This window comes from Natator depressus, chromosome 7 (genome assembly GCF_965152275.1).
Source record: "Natator depressus isolate rNatDep1 chromosome 7, rNatDep2.hap1, whole genome shotgun sequence".
Taxonomy (NCBI): domain Eukaryota; kingdom Metazoa; phylum Chordata; order Testudines; family Cheloniidae; genus Natator; species Natator depressus.
In genome coordinates, this window is record NC_134240.1 from 83,341,274 (window position 1) to 83,359,676 (window position 18,403).

The 18,403-nt window shown below is 45.6% G+C and overlaps 1 protein-coding gene across 1 annotated transcript in view; it reads right to left on the reverse strand.

Annotated features, from left to right (window-relative positions):
* The window catches only part of SGPL1 (sphingosine-1-phosphate lyase 1), a 47,278-nt gene extending 32,044 nt beyond the window's left edge, over positions 1 to 15,234 (reverse strand). The window contains exon 1 of the mRNA XM_074958938.1: positions 15,113 to 15,234. Within this exon, the coding sequence (XP_074815039.1) occupies positions 15,113 to 15,115 (3 nt within the window). The 5' untranslated portion in view covers positions 15,116 to 15,234. The remainder of the gene's footprint in view (positions 1 to 15,112) is intronic.
* Positions 15,235 to 18,403: the final 3,169 nt, after the last annotated feature.

The window sequence follows — 18,403 nt, forward strand, 5'->3', positions numbered from 1 at the left end:
TGTACTGCCAATGTGAGGGCTGGTCTACACTACGTCGTTAGATCAACATTCCCCATATTGGGTCGAATTTATAACATGCTTGTCTAAACTACATTGCCCTTCCTGATGACCCTACAGGGCTTTTAAAATTGATGCCTGTACTCCACCTCAACGAGGCAGGTGGAGACCAGGATGGGAAGGGACTGGATATGGAGTAAGTAATTCAAGCATTATTCATTAATTCTGAGCTTCTTGGATGGTAAAGTGTTGAACATTTTTAACATGTCAACTGATAATATATTGGGCTTCCCTGCCCAAAAGTAATCAGCAAATTAGAATGCATCACTAATTTTAGAGTTTAATAGGATAAGACCAAAACCCGGTATAAAAAAAATAAAAAAGGAGTCCACACTAATTCATTCTAATTGGCACAAGATTGTTTGTAAGTCGGTGTAGCAATGCTGTTTTCAACTTTAACATAGTTCTACACCATTTTCCTAACAGCAAAGCTAGCTAAATAGCTTGATCCACACAGCCCATTTAACTCTTTGCACTCTGCAACACTCGGTGAGTCCCACTCATTTCTCACTTTCCTCTGAGCAGAGCATGCAAGGAGGCAGGTTTGCACAAGTCCTGGACAATGATTCTGGGTGTCTTCCATTCTGTCTTTTATGCAGTAACTAAGGTTAAGATTGCGTCATGGTTATTTTTAGTAAAAGTCACAGACAGGTCGCAGGCAATAGACAAAAATTCACAGGAACCCCATACCTGCCTGTGACTTTACTAAAAATAGCCGGGGGGGGGGGGGGGGGGAGAGGGAGGAATGACATCTGGAGTCCCACTGCCATGGGGTGGGGACACAACCCTCGCACAGCAGCCTCAGCCACAGGGGGAGAGGGAGAGCATGCACAGGCACCCACGGGGCAGGAGCACATGGCCCCGACCCCAGCCCCAGAGGGGAAAGGAGGTGCACAGCTCCAGCCCCAAGTCCAGTTGCTGACAGCCAAAGAAGTCACAAAGGTCTGGTAAAGTCACAGAATCCATGACTGCCATGACCTCCATGACTAAATTGTATCCTTAGCAATAAATCAAGTTCTACTTTTACTGAGGGTCAAAGTTCAGATACAACTGTACCATTTGCTATTTTCAGGACATTGGCACAGAGATGCACTGATTAAATCCTGCAAACCACAGTCCTCTGCCTGAATACAAGAGATAACAATCCCATCCCTTGTAATCTTGTTCACAGACAGGTTGCATTTAGTTTCTTGCTGCTTCTTCCTCCAGCAACACTGGAGCTACTGACCATCTGTGCTTAAAGGGAATATATTTCTAGCTTTACAGAAGTCAATCACCCACTCTCCAGGCTGGGTAAGCTCAGTGGCCTGGACAGAATTTAAATCAATCTTTATATAACTACAGAACCTTGTGGAAAAACACAAAAACCTGTTCTAACTGGATGTGCGCGTTGTGGGAGCAACACAAGAGGCCTTATATTTGAGGGTGTGAGTCAGTCAACTTCTGTGATGATTTTATGCCTTAAAAACTCCAAGTCACACAAAACTCATGAGCACACGGATAAGTTCTTATGTTTCTAATTGACTGAAACAGTCCCCTAAAGGAGAAATTCACCATGAGATCATTTATTCCCTGCCTTCCAGAAAGAAGGATCCAAATATTTGATAAAACATTCAATTGTTTACATCATTAGTACTTGCAATATTCACATTTTTTTTTTCAATGTAAATGCATTCAGAAGCCTGCGCCACTGAAGCGGTTTTATCAATAAAGATTGGGAAGATATCCTGATGATCCCACTTCTAAGTCCATTAGTTGGTTGGGTTGGTTCCAGATATAGCAGTCATGCCATCACAAACATATTAATGTCAACAACTGTTACCATCTTCCACCTCAAAAGGAATTACATGCAGACAGCACAGTAAAAATCCATCAAAAAAAATCATACATCTGAGCCAAAGCTAACCAGACTGGACATCTTAGTTGTGCTAGAAAAGTATTTTCCTGGCAATTAAGTTTAAAACTTCAGTAGGTCCCTGCGCACCAGATTAACAGACCGCACAAGTGATAATGTGGAGAACCTTGCTCTGCGCTGCCACAGTGAACAACTAGAATGTACGTCTCCATGGGTATCCAAATGACAGCATTTACTAACATTAAATTCACTTATAGGAAGAGCTAAAAATAAGGTCTCTTAAGGAAACAGGATTCCCCCAGTAGGATCACATAAAATTGTTTGAGGACTAAGACTAGCTTTTTAAGGAAGTATAGGGTTATTTTAAGTACCAAGAGAAATCCTGTGCTCATTACATCATTAAGGGTATGTTTAGAACCATTTCTAGAGTCCAAATTGTATATTTTACAGATACCCGCATCCCAAAGAACGTGACAGCAAAAGGAGATACAATTAGAATGACAATTTCAGCATTTAGGAAGGACATTTTCTGGCTTGGCATACACAGAATACTTAAATCATCTCATTTTAGCACCCATTTATAATTCCTACAATCTCCTCAAAATATTGAATAATATTTCTTCAAAACATTGAAAAACAGGAACTGAATACTATTTTCTGATGTTTCAATAGACATTATGGCTAACACAAACATTACTTAGCTTGCATTCATTTTTACCTAATGAATGTTGTATGAAGCAGTGTTTGTTGAACATTGCGCCCTAACTTGATTACACCATGTGTAATACCTAGGACTTTGTGTATACTTTATTTGATTGGTGTGATATTATCTTTCAGTTCAATGTCACTGGGCTCCTCGGGGTTAAATTAAAGACAGCAAGTGTAGAAATAAATAGTTTTGGTCATGACAGTTTAAAAAGTTTAAACTGTGTTTACAAACTAGCCTGTTTTGAACTATGATGTATTCTTCACACTTGACAGGCACGAAAATGCTACTCACCTGTCAACTTGTAAACTCCAATTTAAATGCTCCGAGTATAGTTTTCAAGTAGGAAAGCCTTGTTTACACATCTGCTGCTGCTAATGGGTGTAGCAGCAAACAGAGCTGGATCAATGTTGAAGACAGTGTAGTTATATCACAAACTGTGGCTAAATGATATTCACTTATTTTTCAAGCTTAGATATTATCTGATCAGACATTTCTTATGTTTAAGTATTAAGATTTAAGTTGATCATGTTCCTCTTATTTTCTCACTTTAACAAACCTTGATATTTGGACAGACATTGCATCTGATGTGACTACTCAGAGTAAGAATTTAAAAGATATACTGGCCTAGATATTAACCCTATTAGCTAGGTCACCTCTATTTAGAGCTAAAAAATAAGCCCATGTCTGCATTACAAGTTTTTGTCAGCACACCTGTGTTGGTCAGGGGTGATATTTGCAACTGACCAGCTGTGCCAGCAAAAGCCCGTAGAGTTTAGCCACAGCTTACACCAGCAAAACTGCAGTTTTGCCAGTATGGTTGATTTTGCCCTGGGGAGGCCTGGAATAAGCTATGCTGGCAAAAGATAGAAGCAGCATCCATAGTAGGAATGCTTTGCCAGTACAGTATACCAGGGAAGTAATATTATTCTAATTCTGGGGCTACATGCTATAGGTAAAACTGGTGTGTCAGGCCCCAGCTTCCCAGGAATGAAGCAACTCTGATAGGAAACGCATGCACACTTCATGCTTGTGTGCCACCGAACTCTGAACAGTGTGCCATATGACTGGAGACTAGCTAACATTGTGCCCATATTTAAGATATTTAGAACACATTATGAAGGAAAGAATAATCAAATTCACAGAAGTAAATGGTAAAGGGGGATGCAATGCAACATGGGTTGCCAAAGGTAGATCAGGCCAGACTAACCCGATTTCTTTCTTTGAGAAAAGAACTGATTTTTTAAAGATAACGAAAATGCAAAAGATTAATATCCTTGAACTTCAGTAAAGCATTTGACATGGTGCCACATGGGAAGTTAACAGTTAAATTAGAGGAGATGGGGATCAGTACAAGATGTGTAAGGGGAGAAGACAACAGGTTGTGCTGAAAGGAGAATTATCAATCTGGAGGGAGGTTACCAGTGGAGTTCCTCAAAGATGTGTCTTGGGACCAATCTTATTATTAGTGACTTTGGTACAAAAAGTAGGTGTGCGCTAGTAAAGTTTGCTGATTATACTAAGCTGGGAGGCATCATCAATACAAAGAGATTGGAACATCATACAGGAAGAGGTGGATGACCTTGAAGACTAGGCTGACAGACGTGGGATGAAATTCAATAGTACAAACTGCAAGAACATGCACTTTGGATCTAATAAGAATCTTTGCTACCACCTTGGGGCTAATCAATTGGAAGCAACAGAGGAGGAGAGAGACCTGGTTGTGGGGGTCGATCAGGATTACTATGAGCCACTAACATGATGCAGCTGGGAAAAACGAAAATGTGATCCTTGGATGTGTCAGGCATGGCATTTCCAATAAAGATAGAGACGTATTAATGCCATTATACAAGGCACTGGTAAAATCTCAGTTGGAATGCTGTGTACAAGAAACATGAATTTAAACAAACAGATGCAGAGAACAACTGCTAGGATGATCAGGAGAATGGAAGAGGTTGGCTTGTTTAGTCTTGCAAAAAGGCGGCGGAGGGGGGATAGGATTGCTCTTTATAAATACATCGGGGGTAAATACCAGGGAGGATGAAGAGCTATTTACATTAATGGAGAATGCTGGCACAAGAACAAATGGATATAAACTGGCCACGAATATATTCAGTCTGGAAATTAGAAGGAGTCTTCCCCCAGGTCAAACTGACAGTGACCTTGGGAAATATTTCACCTTCCTCTGCAGCATGCTGATGCTGGTCACTTGCCAGAATTATCTGGGTATATCCCACAATGGCAGGGAAACGAGTGGTGCTCCTCAGTCACTCCTGTTCTCTGCCTGTGGTACATAATAGTCTATAGTCGAACAGTCCTGTGGGCTGTAATACCTTGGTCTTGATTGTTGGGTTTAGCACAGGGGTGGACAACCTGCAGGCCATGTCCAGCGCGTCAGAACTTTTAATCTGGCCCTCGAGCTCCTGCCAGGCAGTGGGGTTGGGGGCTTTTTGCACGGCTCCCAGAAGCAGTGGCATGTCCCCGCTCCAGCTCCTATGTGTAGGAGCAGCCAGGGGGTTCTGCATGCTGCCCCCCGTAGCTCCCATTGGCTGGGAACCATGGCCAATGGGAGCTGCAGGGGCGGCACCTGCAGATGGGGCAGGGTGCACAGCCGTCTGGCCAGCGCCATGCCTCCATGTAGGAGCTGGAGGGGAAACATACCGCTGCTTCCAGGAGCTGCTTGAGGTAAGTGCCACCCGGAGCCTGCACCCCTGAGCCCCCACACCAACCCACTACCCCAGCCCTGATCCCCCAGGTCCCAGCTGGAGCACCCTCCTGCACCCCAAATCCCTCATCCCCAGCCCCACCTTAGAGCCTGCTCGCCCAGCTGGAGATCTCACCCTCCCCCCGCAACCCAACCCCTAATTTTGAGAGCATTCATGGCCCACCATACAATTTCTATACCCAGATGTGGCCCTCGTGCCAAAAAGTTTGCCCACCCCTGGTTTAGCGTGTGGGTGCTGGGTGGTATTGGTGGCCTGTGATATACAGGAGGTCAGCCTAGGTCATTTGTTGGTCTCTTCTGGCCTTAGATTTTATAACCGACACTTATTCAGTTACATGAACATTAAATTTATTCTAAAAACTACTACACTGAAATGAATATAAAAAGCTATCATTTAGAAAGAAAACTTCTCTGCCAGATAAATTCTATGCTAGACTAAAGGTACAGAAACTGAAAGAACACCCATACGTACCAACCGCCCCGGGCAAATCAGGATGACTGGCTATGCAAAGGCCTAGTATAGGTCAAGCACAAAAATATATTGAGGCAGAATAAACAGAGCAGTAACTAAGAATAAAACAGAAGAATTCTAAGTTCCACCTTACAAAGGAAAAACAAAACCATTAAAAGCAAGACAGGGGCCCACTTTAAGCAAGTCCTAAAGAATGTGTAATTATATGAAGTGCCCAAGGGAATCCAAGAGCAAGACAAAGATAAGTAAAGGCTAAGATATCACAAGCAAACCAAAGATTTTTATCAAAAAGTCAAACCCCAGAAACCTTACAGTTGTCCCCACTAGAAAGCTGACAAGAGACTAGATATTGACTGCCTTAGATAAACAAGAATTACACTCCAATTGCAAAGCGACAGCGTTTACTCTGAATTGTAGGCAAATTGCTGTGTATATGCTAATTTGTTAAAATAAACTGTATTTACAAAAAACACACATTTCTCAGAGGTAAAGTTTTCAAGAGCACATAAGGGACAGAGCCCAAGTTACTTCTGAAAATGGGACTCAGGGCAGGTCTACACTGCAACCAGGATCCACACTCAGAGATCGATCCACTGGCGGTCAATTTAGCGGGTCTAGTGAAGACCCGCCAAATTGATAGCAGATCACTCTCCAGTCGACCCCTGTACTCTACCTCCGACGAGAAGAGTAAGGTAAGTCGATGGGAGAGTTTCTCATGTAGACCTCGTGGTAACTCGACCTAAGGTACGTCAACTCCGGCTACGTTATTCACATAGCTGGAGTTGTATAGTGTAGGTCGACTTACCACGGTAGTGTAGACAAGCCCCAGCTTCATGTCGATAGGCAATGATTTTGTAGGTGGCACATCCTCTCTCAGACTCGGTAACATTTTTTAAAGCTCCTAATTCACTTTTGAAAAAGTGACATAGGAGCCAAAGTCACTTAGGCAGTTCTGAAAATTTTACCCCAAGTCTCTTAAGAAGAAATTGATGAGTTTCTAGGTAGCCTCATATTGGTAAGAGCTGCCAACTCTCTTGATTGATTTAAGGGCTACCTCGAGATTCCCAAAGTGAACCCATTCTCCCAGTTCACAGAAGAGCAGAGACCTGAAAACTCTCCGGATACAGAACACCAGTGTGTTCAGTTTTGTTTTCTATGACTTATCTGCAGAAATCCATTGACTGATTTGGTTTGCACGGTGTGTGTTGTGGATCATAATGTACTTTCTCATGGCTCTCTAGAGCATAAACTCTTTACCATTTATGCAGCACCATGCAAAGGTATCAGCAGCATTAGATACTGAAATCCAGTAGTAGACAATTGTAAAGCAGACTAGAGCATGGTAATTGTGCTTTTTTGATGAATTCTAGCACAGGGCCTGGCACAGTTAACCAATATAGCAGAACCTCAAAGTTACGAACACCTCGGGAATGGAGGTTGTTTGTAACTCTGAACAAAACATTATGGTTGTTCTTTCAAAAATTTTACAGTTGAATGTTGATGTAATACAGCTTTGAAACTGTACTATGCAGAAAAATGCTGCTTCCCCTTTATTTTTTCAGTAGTTTGCCTTTAACAAAAAACTGTATTTGCCGGGGGGGGGGTGGGGGGTGCGGTCTCTGCTGCTGCCGGATTGTGTACTTCCGGTTCCAAATGAGGTGTGTGGTTGACTGGTCAGTTTGTAACTCTGGTATTCATAATTCTGAGGTAATACTGTACAGTTACGGAAAACCATTAGTATAATCGCTAAATGAATGAAACTATTACACATTAAGGATCCACCTTCTCTGTGACAATCAAAACACCTTCCCTTCTAAATACTGATACTGTCAGAACAACAAGAGGTTTTGAAATATACCTCATTGCAGGTCATATGCCCTTACTGACATTTTGCGTACATGGATCATTCTTGGTCAGCTTGAAGGGACACAGTCTCAAAATTCAAAACTTCCAAGTTATATTTGCATGCACATTTTATGAAATAAGAATTTCATTGCTCTTTTACAAAAAACAAAAACAAAAAACCAAGCCACTACAAAAAACTCATGCCAGCTGCCAACAGGCCAGGCCATATGCTTTTCTCAAAAAAACACCCAATTTTGAGAAGCCTCAATTTCAGTTTCCCCACTCCACAGATTTCATTAGAAAACTGAAGAAAGCAAAAACATGTTGCTCATAGTTCTTTGAAAGAGCCCATTTGATAGAAAGACCAAGAGAGCATTTAGTCTATAGAAAGAACAGCCAGGGAATTAAATACCCTAGAACAAAGAACCGGCAACTTTAAAAAAAAAAAAAAAAAAAGTGTTTCTTTACTCTCTTAAGAGAAGGGGAAAGAATTAAAATAGTTCGAGTATGCTATTATTTACAAAGAGATGGAGAAAAACAGATAAGAATTCAGAGAGATTATGTTGTATAAGTTTCTAAATTAAGTTTCCTAAATTAGTCTTACTTCCAAAACAGGATCTGCAGTAAGAGGAAAAGGGAGATGTCTATGCTGGTTTCATTAGGTTCTGCAGCACTTCAACAATTTAAAAAAGATTTTTCTAAGGAACAAAATAATCCTGTGAGAATCACTGCTTTCACCCTGTAATGGCTGAAATAACCAAGGCCTTGTCTACACAGAGTTGTCAACAAAATTTATGTCAATCAAAAAGTGCCATAATTACATCGTTAATGCATGTTCACACTATGCCCCGTCTGTGGGCAGAGCCCATCCACAGTTGGTGCTCTCGCATGGGCAGTGAGAGCAGCGCTCTGTGGGTAGCTATCCCACGGTGCTACTCGCCATCTTCTGCAGCTAGGACTTGTGGGAAGGCGGAGTGAACCGCAGCACGTCCTGGGTGCGGGCTCAATAACTCATGAAGCATTATTTTCTGTCCCAGCATTCCATAGATTTCCAACGGCTTTTCGCAGCATTTTCCAGCAGCCTGTTTGCTGTGCACCTGCCATCTCTGTGTGAAAGGATGGCTCCCGCAATGTTCTCTACTGTTGTGGTAAGCGTTAACACATTGCGCATCGTCATGCAAGTACATCATGAGCTCCCAATATGAACAGGGATCAGAGTTGCTGGACTACTGAGTGCCATGGAAAGAAACACCAGATTACTTTTGGCATTCGTGGAGCACCTGCACATAGTGGACCATGGCTTTTGGGCTCAGGAAACAAGCATAGGGTGGTGGGATCGCATTATTATGCGGGTCTGGGATGATGAGCAATGGCTACAGAACTTTCAGATGAGGAAAGCCACCACCCTGGAACTGTGTGCAGAGCTCACCCCAGACCTGTGGTGCAAGGACACCAAAATGAAAGCAGCCGTCTCGGTGGAGAAGCACGTGGCGATTGCAGTGTGGAAGCTAGCGACTCCAGATTGCTACCCGTCAGTCACAAATCAGTTTGAAGTTAGGAAGTCGACTGTTGGGGCCTGTCACGGAGTGCCCGGGCGATGCTCTGGAACTGCTCCCCATGAAGCCAGGCAGGACTCTGGGGCAGTCGCCTTCCGGTGAGCAGCCTGTCCGCAGGGCAAACAGCTCACACGGCTTCCACCTTCCTGGGTCTGACCTCGGAGCATTCAGCATCCTCTGCCCCTCCGTGTGCTTCCCACAGCGAGACCGCTCAGGCGGGGCTCCTGGGGAAGCCAGAGGGTCCTGCACCCCAACTTCGCAGTCAGACGGGACTCTCAGCCAGCCAGTAAAACAGAGGTTTATTAGACGACAGGAACATGGTCTAAAACAGAGCTTGCAGGTGCAGAGAACAGGACCCCTCAGCTGGGTCCATTTTGGAGGGCAGTGAGCCAGACAACCACGTCTGCCCTTCACTCCATGTCCTAGCCAGCCCCAAACTGAAACTCCCTCCAGCCCCCCCTCCTTTGGGCTTTGTTCCTTTCCCAGGCCAGGAGGTCACCTGATTCCTTTGCTCTCCAACCCTTTAGCTCTCACCTTGCAGGGGGGAAGGGTCCAGGCCATCAGTTGCCAGGAAACAGGGTGTCGGCCATTCTCTGTGTCCAGACCCCTGCACACACCTGCCCTCTAGGGCTCTGCAGTGATCATACACCCTTACCCCACCACCTAGATACTTAAGAACTGCATAAGGGAAATCGAGGCACCCCCACAATATTCGGAGGAACCATTAAGAACAGTCCCACTTCGTCACAGGGCCGCATTAGCGCAAGCATGCAAGGCCATTAATCACATACTGCTACAAAGGACCATGACTCTCAGCAATGTGCGCGAAACAGTGGATGACTTTGCCGAAATGGGATTCCCTAACTGCAGCAGGGCGATAGATGGAACGCACATTTCAGTTCTGGCTCTGGACCATCTTGAGACTGAGTACATCAATAGAAAGGGTACTTCTCCATGGTATTGTAGGTGCTTGTTGATCCACCGGGGCACCTTCCCAGACCACCCTAATGAAATGCATGACGCACACATTTTTCAGGAACACTGGCCTGTACAGAAAATCATAGGTATGGACTTTCTTTCCGGATCAGAAGAGTCTAGTGAGGGATGTTGAAATGCCCATAGTGATCCTGGGAGACCCAGCATACCCTTTACTCCTATGGCTCATGAAGCCTTACACAGAAAACCTGGACAGCAGCAAGGAGCGCTTCAACAATAGGCCGAGTGGGTGCAGAATGACCATGGAATGTGCATTTGGCAGATTAAAAGCGCACTGGCACTGCCTTTATGGCAGGCTAGATCTAAATGAGGAAGACATTCCCATGGTCATAGTAGCCTGCTCCTTGCTCCATAATCTTTTGAGGCTAAGGGTGAAAATTTTCCCCAGGAGTGGAGCGCCGAGACAGATCCCCTGACTGCTGATTTTGAGCAACCTATACCATGGCTATTAGAGAGGCGCAACAGAGGGGGCCCACTTCGAATCAGGGAGGCTTTGAGGCAACATTTTGATAATGAGCACCAGTAATGTGACAAATCTTCCATGCTGCATTAATTTCACTTATCTTATTTTGCCTAAAACTTGTGATGATTCCTGAGTGGGATCTGTAATCAGAAAATGATTAAACTGCATGTATGTTTTACTACCAGCAGCAATCACTATGTGTAGTACACAAATAAAGATTGGTCATCTTTCAGAGAGTGTGTTTTTATTAAACACCAATTAACACACACACAAACCTTGGTGGGAAGAGAGGTAACAGTGCAGTGCACTGGAGGCTCTCATAGCCGTGCATAAGTCCAACTATCATCTTGGAAGCTGCCTGAAGGGGTGGAGTGAACGGGATACCAAGAAGTTCTGGAAAGTTGCAAGGAATGTGTGGGAGGAGCTTGGGGAGGGAATACAAAACAATTTTCTACCACGTGCAGGGGGGCAGCAGCGAGCATGCATCTGTTCTGACTGTAGCACAGGGGTGGGCAAACTTTTTGGCCCGAGGGTCATATTGGGGTTGCAAAACTGTATGGAGGGCCAGGTAGGAAAGGCTGTGCCCCCCCCAAACAGCCTGGCCCCTGCCCCCTATCCACCCCCTCCCACGTCCCACCCCGTCTGCCCCCCTCAGAACCCCCAACCCATCCAACCCCCCCGCTCTTTATCCCCTAACCACCCCCTCCTGGGACCCCCCACCTCTAACTGCCCCACAGGACTCCACCCCCTACTCCCTGTCCCCTATCCACACCCCTGCCCCCAACAGGCCCCCCAGGACTCCCATGCCTATCCAACCCCCCTGCTCCCCGCTCCCTATCTACACCCCCGCCCCTTGACAGGCCCCCCACCCTGTTAGACACCTACCTAACCCCCACCACCATCCCGTTCCCCATCCCCTGACCCCCATCCACACCCCTGCCCTCTGACAGGCCCCTGGGACTCCCACGCTTATCCAACCCCCCCACCCCAGTCCCCTGACCGCTCTCCCCAGAACCTCTGCCCCATCCAACCACCCCCTGCTTCCCATCCCCTGACTGCCCCCTGGGACCCGCTGCTCCTTATCCAACCCCCCAACCCCGGCCCCCTTACCATGCTGCTCAGAGCGGCATGTCTGGCCACCATGGGCCCCAGCCGGAGCATGCAGCCCCGGCGCCCAGAGTGCTGCCCTCACGGCGGCATGGCTGCAGGGGAAGGGGGCCAGCAGGGGAGGAGCCGGGGGCTAGCCTCCCCGGCGGGGAGCTGACAGGATGGGCAGGACAGTCCCACAAGCTGCATGTGGCCTGCGGGCCGTAGTTTGCCCACCTCTGCTGTAGCATGATTATGGACTTCAACATCTCTGTTTGCTCCTCCTCCACATTTATTATCTGCTCATAGGCATTACGAATGAGCTCCTTACTGTCCTTTCTGTCCCGCTTTTTCAAGAGCAAGTTAAGATAAGGTACTCTCAATGCACTCTTAGAGGAAGGGACGTAGACCAAACAGACTTCGATCATGCAGTATGGCTTCTAGAACACCGGGCCAGTCTAGATGCGAAGTGATTATGTAGTTCAAAAAATAAAAAAAAAAAATTAGCATGACAGTTAAATGCTGTTCTGCTGTTAGAATGCAAGTTCTGCGGAAGAGAGTCAGACATGTACGCCAATCTGCAAGCAATATGCTACACCTAGCAATTTTTCCAGAGATCCTGATTCAAACACAGCCTAACCGGTGCAGTTACTTGCTCCATCACTTTTGGCAAAAGAAAAAAATAGGTTCTGTTTCTGTCAAGTGATCTCTTGCACATGCCAGACTTCTGTGTCAGCCCTGGCTATTGCAAAGTTTCCTCAATATAATGTGGTATTGCTCATATCCTATAAATGGATATATAGGCAATACCAGACATTACTTCACTGAAATTTTAACAGTAAACAGAAACCACAAGTCACACTCTCCTGCTAGGCAGCTCAGACCATCAAATCACAAGACGAGGCGAGGGAGAGAGAAGAGAATAAGTAGGACCATATCAGCCACTATAAGATCTTTTGTTCCACCTTCTGTAATACTCTATATTCGACTTTGAAAGGACCCATGGCTAAAAAATAAGAGCATAGTAACCTGGTTTAAGATGACGTTTGGTCATGCATCTTGTATTTAAATGCATACCCATGACACTGCTATTGCAAAATACTCTGGTATACGTATAGTACAATCAGAACACTAGCACTGAGGGAACAGCTACGTGCAATGCATTTTTGACAATTGATTGGATTTTCAAACACTCCTAAATGACATGTACTCCTAAATCATTTAAGTGTTTGGAAATCCCACACTGTCTCTCAGACATCCCTTTTCCACAATCCTTAAACCTTCTCTGAAAGGTAAGTAGTTTGTGTAGCAAGTGCCTTCGCACGCATACATCTGAGCTCTTTGCTTTCTGCATAGAGTTCCCCATCCCCAGTCTACCCAAGGGAATCACTGTACTAAACTCTTCCTAGAATATTGTAAAACTTGCATTTAAGGATGCTGCCCGGCAACTGAGGGGAAGTAAAACCAGCCATCCCACTCATAATGTCAAACAAGTCTGCCAGTCACTATAGTTACCTTATATACAGAAAAGGAGATCAGAGTCATAAGAGAGTATGCGAAAATAAGTTGAACTACAACAGAGTAACGATCAAGTAGTAATAGCTTTCTTTAGAAAGACTGAATTTTGAGTTTTAGGACAGAGTTCCTGGCGATCAGGTTTATAAAACAACCTGCTTGCTTGTTCTTCAGCCCCAATCCCCAAACTCTAGCCCTGCTTGTAATCTCCTCTGGATATCATCTTATATGATCCTCCCTAGGCCACCACACAAAACTCCTTTTGTTTGTTGCTATAGGAAAAGCACTTTTATAGCAGCAGAGCACAGCCCCAAGAGAGCAGTCAGATTGATAGAGCCTACAATAAGGGAACATTACATAATTATACCTTTTAAATAATTAAGTTCACAACACACATAACAAGCCATAGAAATGAGCAACGCATGACAGACAAATGACAGCTTACTATCCCACAACACTTAATAAATAAAACTAGAATATGAAGAGGGTGCAGGTGTGCCTGAAATAAAGAGGAACCAATCTTCAAAGAGATCAGTTTCACTGATATATACTGGTGTGGGGGACAGAAGGGGAACAATGGATGAAAAAGATCAGTTTTCTCTGTGTTAATTCTCTAGACAGGCAAACACACTTAAGGGGGAAAACACCGTGGAAGCAAATCCCTTGGAGAGAGAGGAAGATGGCAGGGGTCCCAGCCCAATTAACTTGAACACAGGATGTATTCTCTCCGATAGGTGCTCTTGCCTTACTGACCTCACCCTAGAAGTGCTTTGGGGGTAGTAGTTTCACAAAGTATGACTTAATTATTCACACATTTAACAAGCCCCAGAAGTTTCAATAACTTCCCATTTCTGGATCTAAGAACATAAGAATGGCCATACTGGGTCAGACCAAAGGTCCATGTAGCCCAGTTTCCTGTCTGACAGCGACCAATGACCGGTTCCCCAGAAGGAATGAACAGAACAGGTAATTGTCAAGTGATCCATCCCATGGCCCATTCCCCACTTCTGGGCTAGGGACACCATCCCTGCCCATCCTGGCTAATAGCCATGTATGGACCTATTGTCCATGTATTTATCTAGTTCTTTTTTTGAACCCTGTTATAGTCTTGGCCTTCACAATATTCTCTGCGAAAGAGTTCCACAGGTTGTCTGTGCCTTGTGTGAAATATACAAGAATGGTCGATTGTAATCACCCCTCATCAGAAGATGAAATCACTCTGGAGCAGCCGGACAGGACTGCCTTTGTCCAATATAAATAAGGAGGAGTCTGTATTACTCTTCTAAGGCCACAACTACACACAAAGTTGCACTGGTTTAACAAGAGTTGTGAATTTCTACTCATTCAGCTTCATGGGCAAACACTTATACTGGCTTCAGCCCAGTTTATTTCAGGTGTAAGCTACACCAATACATCCGGTTTTAAAACAACGTTAAAAGCGTGCATAGACACAGAAACTCGCACCGATTTCACGAAAGCCGGATTTCCACTAAACCAGTACAACCTCTATGTCTGGACAAGATCTCGGCTGGTACAACCTCACGGCATAACCTCCTAGTGTGCCCGAGCAACGAAAGACGCTACCACCTTTCAGAAGCCAGGCTAACCCCACGGTCGCCACCAGCTCCCCCCGAGAGCCCCCTCTCCCGGGGGCGCTGCTCACACCGCCGCAAGAGACACACGGACACTTACGACCCACCGGGCCGGGGCTGCCCCCGAAACCCCCTCAAAAGCCCAGCTGGACCCGGACCAGGTGACAGCCCGAGCGGCCGCGGCACCGGGCCGGCTCACGCCGATCCTCGCCGCCAGCTACCGGGGGAAAGGGCCGGCGCTCACCATCTTCGCCGCTGCTCCACGCAGGGACCCCTCGGAACGGGACGGGATTCGCCTCCTCCCCAGGCCCGCCCCACGCTCAGCCCACCCGGGCGCTGCGCTGCGGCTCGGCGGCGGCGGCGGCTGGCCCTGGCGCGCAGGCCGGGCTGAGATTGGGAGCAGCGCCGCTCGCTGCGCCTGCGCTGCCGGCCCGAAAATGGCCCCATTCGCCCGGCCCCCGCTGCCTTATCGCTCAGAGAACAGGGCGCCGCCCGCCACCAGGGAGGCGGCCGCAGCGCCCCCTGTTGGGGCAGAGTTGATCCGACGACACTCAGGCAGCCCTGCGGGGCTCCCCCCTTAGCCCCTCGCCCCAAGACAGCGCAGAGCCCACAGCGCCTCAGCCTGGCTTTCCTTTGAGGGGATAGTGGGTTGGCGTCACTTTTCCCCTGCAGCCAGCCCCAGTGCTGCTTTATGCAGCGCCCAAGGGTTCTCGCTGCACAAGGGCTCCTCACCTAGCACAGCAGCCCCCGGGGGCTACCCTTTCTTCCTGCAGCCAGTGCGGAGAAGATGTGCCGGGGACTGGAGGTTACCAGGGGTTGCAGCTGGTTGAAAATGTTCAAGTTTTTAGGTGACAACTGAGTGACCTTTCCTCAGGGGTGCTCTGCTCCAGCAAGCCCCAGCGGCCGGCACAGCTTCTGGGGGCTACAGGCAGCTGGCCCAGTTTACAACAGCCCACTTAGACTAATGCACTAAAGCGACATTGGAAAGGGCACTGGCCTGGTATAGATACACAGGGAGCACAAGGGTTGCTTAAGGCCACTGTGCATACACCATGCCTGACCTGTACCATGCTTCTCTGCCCAGCTCAGGAGGGGGCCCATAATCTCCCTCCTCCCCACCCTTCTCAACACCTCTTTTCTATCTCCCACATTCATGTTACTGTCAGTATCGACTCTTCTCTTTATCCAGCCTCTTGCACAAGCCTGTTAATATTTTAACCTAAATCCACCCTTTCCCTATTAGCGTCATTGCTAAAACTCTTGTTCTAGGTCTAGATTCTTTCCCACAGCTTGATTAATGTGACCTCCTCTTCTCCAAGCTCCCTGCCTCTCACCTCTTGTTCCCTTAGTATGTCACTATAATAGTGCTAATAACAATCATATCATCCTTTGATCTAACTCTGGGCAGTCTGAATCCCTTCAATGGCTTCCATTCTTATCCTTTGCAGCCTTACTCTGAACATGCTACAACATCGCTCTAAGTACATCTCTTTTCACATCCTCCTTATTCCCTAAACTCCTCAAGCCTCTCTCCTTACTGCTTCTCTCTCAGGAAAAAAAGAACCAGCACTAGAATTCGGAATCCTGAAGTCATTCTCAGAACTCAATCTTGTGTAAGGCTATGTCAGTAGTCCACTGCAGCCAGTGCCTAGAGTGGGTTTTTCACTCAATCATCTTCATTACCTCTTTCAGCTGATCATTTCATGGCAGAAGCAGCCGCCACAGGATTACACCAGCCTGAAGCTTGGCATGTAGATAGTGACATAAGAGTGTACTGCGGTAGTAATGGCACAGCTGTGAACCAGCCACATTTAATTCTAGAAGGAATGAACTTCAGAAACCTTTATAAATACTCATTAAATCATTTTTTTTAAATCAAATAAAAAAAGTTCCTCCATCCTGACCCCACTCTGTATGGCACCATGGAATGGTTTGTTAGGGATGATCTTGCAGCACAAAAACCCCATCCTCTGTTCAGAATTCGGAGGTTAGGAATGTTCTGGAGTGGGTGGATTAAAACAAAATACATTAGTGGCAGGTGAAGAGTGTTGTAACAGAGCAAGTATCTGGGCAGACACCAGACACGCCAGAGGTGTGAGCGGTCTACACCCAAATGAAAACAAATTAGCCTTCAGTTGTGTGCGATAGAATAGTCTGACAAAGAAATACCCTTACCTTCACCAGGATTTTATGATGTGGATAGCTATAGTACCCTCTTCAGACTTTATCCACCCTCTTTCAAATAAAAGTGGTTTGCTTTTAGGATTCAAGCAGGAGAACAGCCTTCTCTCTTTCTTTATATTACCTAGTCAGTCCCGACCCAGGCTTCCACAGCTTACTTCCTTCTTTTGTGCCCAGCTCTTGAGCCTGGTAGAATATGCATGTGCGCCACACCTTTTAGCCCTTTCCTGTCTGTTTCCACATCCCTGAAGAGCTAACAGGAAGATAGAGAGTTGAGATGGGGCTACCAATGCTCAGGCCTTAATGTAATTTTTAGTTTAGATATATAATTCCTTAAATATTACCCAAACATACATTTCACTCTGATTATGACAACCAGTGGGCTCTTGGCTGTCAGAGACCTCACATGTCACCCTTTGGTGAACTATTATGCATATATCTGACCCAGGGGATCCCTCTAAAATCCTGCACTCCCTCTGCCAGCTGGCACCAACAGGTTCCTGGATCACAATACCCCTCTCCCTTTTTAGAATGCTTTTATAAGAAGAAAGGTTTAGAAGAAAGATTTTGAAACTGGAAATTTCAGTAACACTTGATCCTTCTACAATTCTTTTGAGATTGTATGTAGGGGCTTGAGATTGCTGAAGAATATCATGAAGGTGACATCAAGATCCCATATCAGAGGTAACCTGCTCACTCTAACGAGAAAATAAATCTGGCAAGATAGGAGAAAAAAGGGAAGGAGAAGTGGCAAGCAGTAAGATGTGCAGTTGTTCAATCTATAAGGATGGATTTAAAAAAAAAAACACAACAGTGTATAGTGGAAAGGGTACTAGACTGGGAATCAGGAGACCCCAGTTCTATTCCTGGCTCTGCCACTGACCTTGGACCAGTCACTTTATTTCTCTGTGTCTGATTCTCCATCCCTTTAGATGTCTCATCTCTATAGATTGTATAACTCTTTGGGGCAAAGGTTGTCTCTTATTCTGTGTTTATATAGTGTCTATCATGATGGGGCCATAATTTTAGCTAGCACCTCTGGCCATTACTGTGATATATAATAAATAGTAATTACTGAGGGAAACATTAGGTCTCACAACAAAGCAATTGGAGTTACATCAGTCAAGCATCAAATCGTTCAGGCTACAATTAGAAACAAATGTTGGTCAAAGTCAAGTTTAGGATAATTCAAAAACAAAAACCAGTACTGTAGAAAGTTAGTGTTGCTAACCTAAGCATAATACCAACTCATTAAAAAAATGGGAATCAACAATTAAGACATCAGTAAACAAAATCCAGGCATAATTCTCAAAACATAATGCATACTCCTCAACCCCATGTTCCCAATGCTAAA